Here is a 5,239-nt window from a genome sequence, read left to right on the forward strand (position 1 = left end):
AAAAAAAAAAAAAAAAAAAAAACAAACAAAAAGTACATATTTCATTAAATTTTTCTTCAACCACTTTATCCATGGGGTTAGAGATCACATAACTGAAAGAACAGACTCACCGGCTTCAGGCCTTCAGTGCCGTAGCTGTCAATCTCAGGAACTTTCTCAATGATCATGATGATATGCGATGCCGCCACTTTGGCTTTGGCGTAGTCAGGAGCGAATGAACTGGCACTTCCTGCTGCCATGGCACCAAAGACAACAGCTGAAAATACCCTGAGACACAAAGGAAAAGGAACATGTGTGCACACACAGTCATGACTGCTGTGGAAGCAAGCTGACAGTTCTACACCCAGGAGCAGGATGCTGAGTGACCACTGTCCTGGAGAGAGAAGAAATCTACAGAACAACTATGAAGATACCACGCTGTCCCTTCCAGAGCCAGCCCCGATGATACCTCTTACCGCCCGCTTAGCCCCACTAACAATCACACAGAAGATGAAGGACCACAGCTGGGAGCTGGCCTCATTCTCCTATGCTCTGGTTCCCTAAGGAAGAGAGAAGAGATGTTCCCTGCAGCCGTGGCCAACTTCTGGTTCTCACTTTACTGTCAGTGGGAACCCTTTAGAAAGAAGTCCACCTGGCTCCCCGAAGGACTCCTTCTTTATTGGAGTGGATTAGAGCACTGTACCAAGAGCTGTGGCTTTCAGACAAGAATGAAGAGATGCGCTCACACACTCCTCTCCAGGCAGGCCAGACAACACCCACTCCACTCTCCCAGATCTCAGGCCACACCTAAGGCCCTCACCTGTGTCCCTTGCCACATACCAACATCTGGCAGCTGTGGCATACTGCTCACATTCTTTGTAAAAACATCATCATGAGATTGTTTTGCTTCCTTTTCACATGTTTGTGATTTCATTCACAAATTGAGAAACAACAAAAAACAACTTTCTTTCTGAACAGTATTAAACAGAGCAGTGCTTACCTGACTATATAGCTTCACGTCAGTATTGTTAGTACGCATCAGAACAATGATTACATAGCTTCATGTCAGTATCATTAGTACGCGTCAGAACAATGACTACATAGCTTCATGTCAGTATCGTTAGTACGCATCAGAACAATGACTACACAGCTTCATGTCAGTATCATTAGTACGCATCAGAACAATGACAACACAGCTTCTTGTCAATATCGTTAGAATGCATCAGAACAATGACCACATAGCTTCATGTCAATATCATTAGTACGCATCAGAACAATGACCACATAGCTTCATGTCATTATTGTTGGTACACATCAGAACAATACTACACAGCTTCATGTCAGTATCGTTAGTACGCATCAGAACAATGACTAAGGAAGTCATTGTCATATTTTAAATTTTAGGGAGGAATGCAAAGGTACCCAGGGTTGTGATTTGAACATCTGGACCCCAGCTGGAAGCTCCGTTTGGAAGGTTGTATTACTTTTAGGAGTTGGAAACTTGCAGGAGCAGTGGGTTACTGGGGACAGGCCTTTAAGTTTTACATCCTGTCCTAACTTCTGGTCTATTCTCTCTCCTGACTGCTGAGGTAATATGACCTGCTGGCCTTGTCCTCATTCCTGCTACCAGGCCTCTTTCATGATGGATTGTAGCCCCTCAAACTGTGAGCCTGGATAACTCCGTCTCTTTCAGTTGCCTTTGTCAGGATATTTTATCACATTCACCGCGAAGGAACTACTGCACCCAGAGAACAGAGTGCATCACCTCAAGATGCTCTTTATGCATAGTTCTCATTTTTAATCAGCATATATTCCAAAACACAACTGACATTTCTAGAGGAGCAGAGTGAAAGCAGCAGCAAATTCACTGGGAAGAACGACATCAAATCACTGTAAAACAAAACAGCTTTCAATGAAACACTCTTCCTTGCGTGGCAGTGCGGCTGGTTCCAACAGTCCACAGTTTCAGCGCTATCTCTCTCTCTCTCTCTCTCGCTCTCTCTCTCTCTCTGACCTTTGCAAATACTTCTGTTTGAAAATGAAGTGTGGATTGCAACCCTTTCCATCTGGGTTTGTCCCGAGACTTCCTTCAGGCAACAGGAACGGCAGAAGATAGGGTTTTCAGTTGGAGGTCTATGACTCTGAGGTCTTGTACGCTCCCCATGCTTGTTCATTTCCATCTCTATATTCCCCCCCCCCACCATAGGCAGCTGTGAGATAAAGCATAACAGAGGACATCCTTGACGTTCCCCAAACCAACTATCTAGAGTTTCCTTTAATACAGAAGTGAGGGTGGATGAGAGCTTTTATGCCCAACTCAGATCAGCACAACTGACTTATGCACAAAACAAATGTTTTTAATTCCATGTCAATGTCACTGAACTAGTGTGACTGGCTGTTGGAACGGCATCATATTCTCACAAAACCTATGAAACATGAAAAAAAATCTCCTTCTGTATCATGATGCCACACAGCTGCTAAAATGCATCTGCATTTGAAACATTGTTATCATAGCACAGACCAGAAAGGACCTTAGCGATATCAGGCCTATTGTCGATGTTTATGCCTAGACACTTCCCTAAACTGACCTGCATCTTCTGTTTTAATAGGTACCGTGTTAGATTAAATTTATTGCTAAGCTTACATTATCATCATGTACCAGAACATCAGCCAATAGGCCTTCTGCTTTGTTGGTGACCAGTCACTGCCTTTCTCCATATGCATTTCAGTATGTCATCAACAGTGAGCCAGGAAAAGCATAAAACAGAACACTGGCTCTATAGACATACTAAAAAATATACTGCAATAAGACACACGGACAGCTAATTTTTCTCATATATTATTCAAACTCTTTCATTTGGTGGGATTCGGTTTCCTAAGACAGGGTTTCTCTGAACTCACTAAGATCCACCTGCCTCTGCCTCCCAAGTGCTAGGATTAAAGGCATATGCCACCATGGCCTAGCATGGGATCTTGTTGGGTTTTTTTTTTTTGCATAATTCACATAAATTTATTTCATTATAGATTTAAATTAGAATTCAAAGTAATGGACTTCCTTATGGCATTTTCATATAACCACACATATACATACATGAGTGTGTATAGGTGCTTTGGGCTTATTTGTCCTCCTCCTCTGCTCCTTTCCACATTGCCCCAACTCTTGTAATTAATCTTTTTTATTACTTTATAAATAATACCAATCAAAATTTCCACTTCTTCCCCTCCTCCTATTTCCTTCCCACTCTCCTACACACCCTTCCCTTCCCCCTCTAATCCTAAGAGAGGGCAAGGTACCCTGCCCTGTGGGCAGTCCAAGGCCCTCCCCTCTCCATCCAGACTTAGGAAGTTATGCATCCAAATAGACTAGAGGGCAAGGTACCCTGCCCTGTGGGCAGTCCAAGGCCCTCCCCTCTCCATCCAGGCTTAGGAAGTTATGCATCCAAATAGACTAGGATCCCAAAAAGCCAGTACATGCAGTAGAAACAGATCCCAGTGCCATTATCATTGGCTTCTCAGTCTGCCTTAATTGTCAGCCACATTCAGAGAGTCCAGTTTGATGGTGTGGAATCTTTTTAAAATGGACTCTTTTTACAAGGTTCCTCTGAAAGACCCTACAGACCCCCCTCAGAACCCGCAGCTAGCATGCTCTTGTGAGAATGTCCTGTTTGTTTGAAAGATTTTTCAGGACCTGCAGCTAGCATGCTCAGAGAACATCCTGTTTGCTTGAGACCCTCAGGACCCTCTCAGGACCTGCAGCTAGCTGGCTCTCATGAGAACATCCCGTTTGCTTAGGAAAACAGGATACCTGTAGTCAGCACATGTGCCAAACTTAGAATATTAGCAGTTTACAAAAGGAACAGTCGCCCCTATGAAAGACCCCAGCTTAGCTGCTGTAACGTCATTTCACAAGGCTTTGACAAACAAGTGTAAGTACAGAGTGAGGTCAGGGCCCCTGGCTGCAAAGCAGGATATCTGTAAAATAGGACATCTGTAAAGCAGGATATCTATGAGATAGGACATCTATACAACAGGATGTCTGTAAAAAGGAACAGGATATCTGTTGCCATACATCTGTGCTGGGAAGGGAAAAACCACTTATGCCCCTTGCCTCATTCCAACTGACCAATAACCACGCATCTGCTTCTGTAATTTGCTTTTGCCTATAAAAAGACCTTCTCCCAGTCTGCAGGCGTGCGCAAGTCCTCCAAAGAGACTTCTGCCGCAGGTACCTGTGTATAACAATAAACCTCATGCTGATTGCAGCCTGTGGTCTCGGACTGTTTCGGGATTAAGGGGGACTCCTCCTGAGGGAAGGTCCTCTTCGAGGGTCTTTCACCTCTGGCCTTTACTAATTAGAAGTATTTTACAAATGTGCTGTGCCATAAAATTTCATTGGTTCAAAAGCTTGGAACAAAGCAATATATCAAATAATTATCTGTTAAAGAACCCAATACTTACAGCATAACATTTTCAAAAGTCATCAGTTCATGAGCCACCAAGTAGGCACCAAGCCTGAAACATGCAGCATAGGAAAAATACATCATGGCCTGGGTGAAGGAGAACGTGATCCCAAAGATATGAGCTTTCTTCAAAGCATTTCTGGAAAGAAGAAAACCCAAATTCACCCCACTTCATTTCTCAGTCATTCAAGTAACTTCCTGTGGGCTGGCGGAGGGACACACAAGAGGGACAGATACAATGGATTCCATTCCTAAAGAATTCACACAAGAGGGACAGATACAATGGATTCCATTCCTAAAGAATTGGGCTTGAGCCCTTTGACTGACCGGTTTCCTCTCTGAGATGCAGAGGTGACTCTGTCTTTAGTGTAGGACTATTATGTCTTACATTAACAAATGAATGGTCCTTCCCTATTCCCACCCCCACTTGGGGGATCAACACCTCTACCCAACACCCTCCAGCTGTGGGTGTCAGAGCAGCAGGCCTGTCCTTGCTTGTGGGGATCTAGATGAGGTGCACAGCAACAAAGCAGCCAGGAAGTTTAGGGGGAAGCAAAAGGCACTGAAGTGCCTGGAGCCAGGGAGGCTTTAGGAAGCATTAACATTCCAGGAATGTCTGAACAAGGATCTTGGGTGTGAGGTGAGGGCACCAAAAGGGTGGGGATGGGCAGCCCCTTGACCTTCCTAGCCTGCTAAAACCACCAACTTTCTTGTCTTTGCCACTTACTGGGATTTCTTTTCCTTCCTTCCTTCCTTCCTTCCTTCCTTCCTTCCTTCCTTCCTTCCTTCCTTCCTTCCCT

The 5,239-nt window shown here is 44.3% G+C and overlaps 1 protein-coding gene and 1 long non-coding RNA gene across 2 annotated transcripts in view; one reads left to right on the top strand and one right to left on the bottom strand.

Moving 5' to 3' along the window:
• The window catches only part of LOC113457402, a 64,508-nt gene that overhangs the window by 49,352 nt on the left and 9,917 nt on the right, over positions 1 to 5,239 (top strand). The gene's annotated exons all lie outside the window — the stretch shown is intronic.
• LOC101986293 (multidrug resistance protein 2) overlaps positions 1 to 5,239 on the bottom strand; it is a 56,081-nt gene that overhangs the window by 12,089 nt on the left and 38,753 nt on the right. The window contains exons 23-24 of the mRNA XM_005358283.3: positions 4,438 to 4,578; positions 111 to 267 (exon numbers count right to left, since the gene is read on the bottom strand). Coding sequence (XP_005358340.1) covers positions 111 to 267; positions 4,438 to 4,578 — 298 coding nt within the window. The remainder of the gene's footprint in view (positions 1 to 110; positions 268 to 4,437; positions 4,579 to 5,239) is intronic.

The sequence above is a fragment of the Microtus ochrogaster genome, chromosome 26 (genome assembly GCF_000317375.1).
Source record: "Microtus ochrogaster isolate Prairie Vole_2 chromosome 26, MicOch1.0, whole genome shotgun sequence".
Taxonomy (NCBI): Eukaryota; Metazoa; Chordata; class Mammalia; order Rodentia; family Cricetidae; genus Microtus; species Microtus ochrogaster.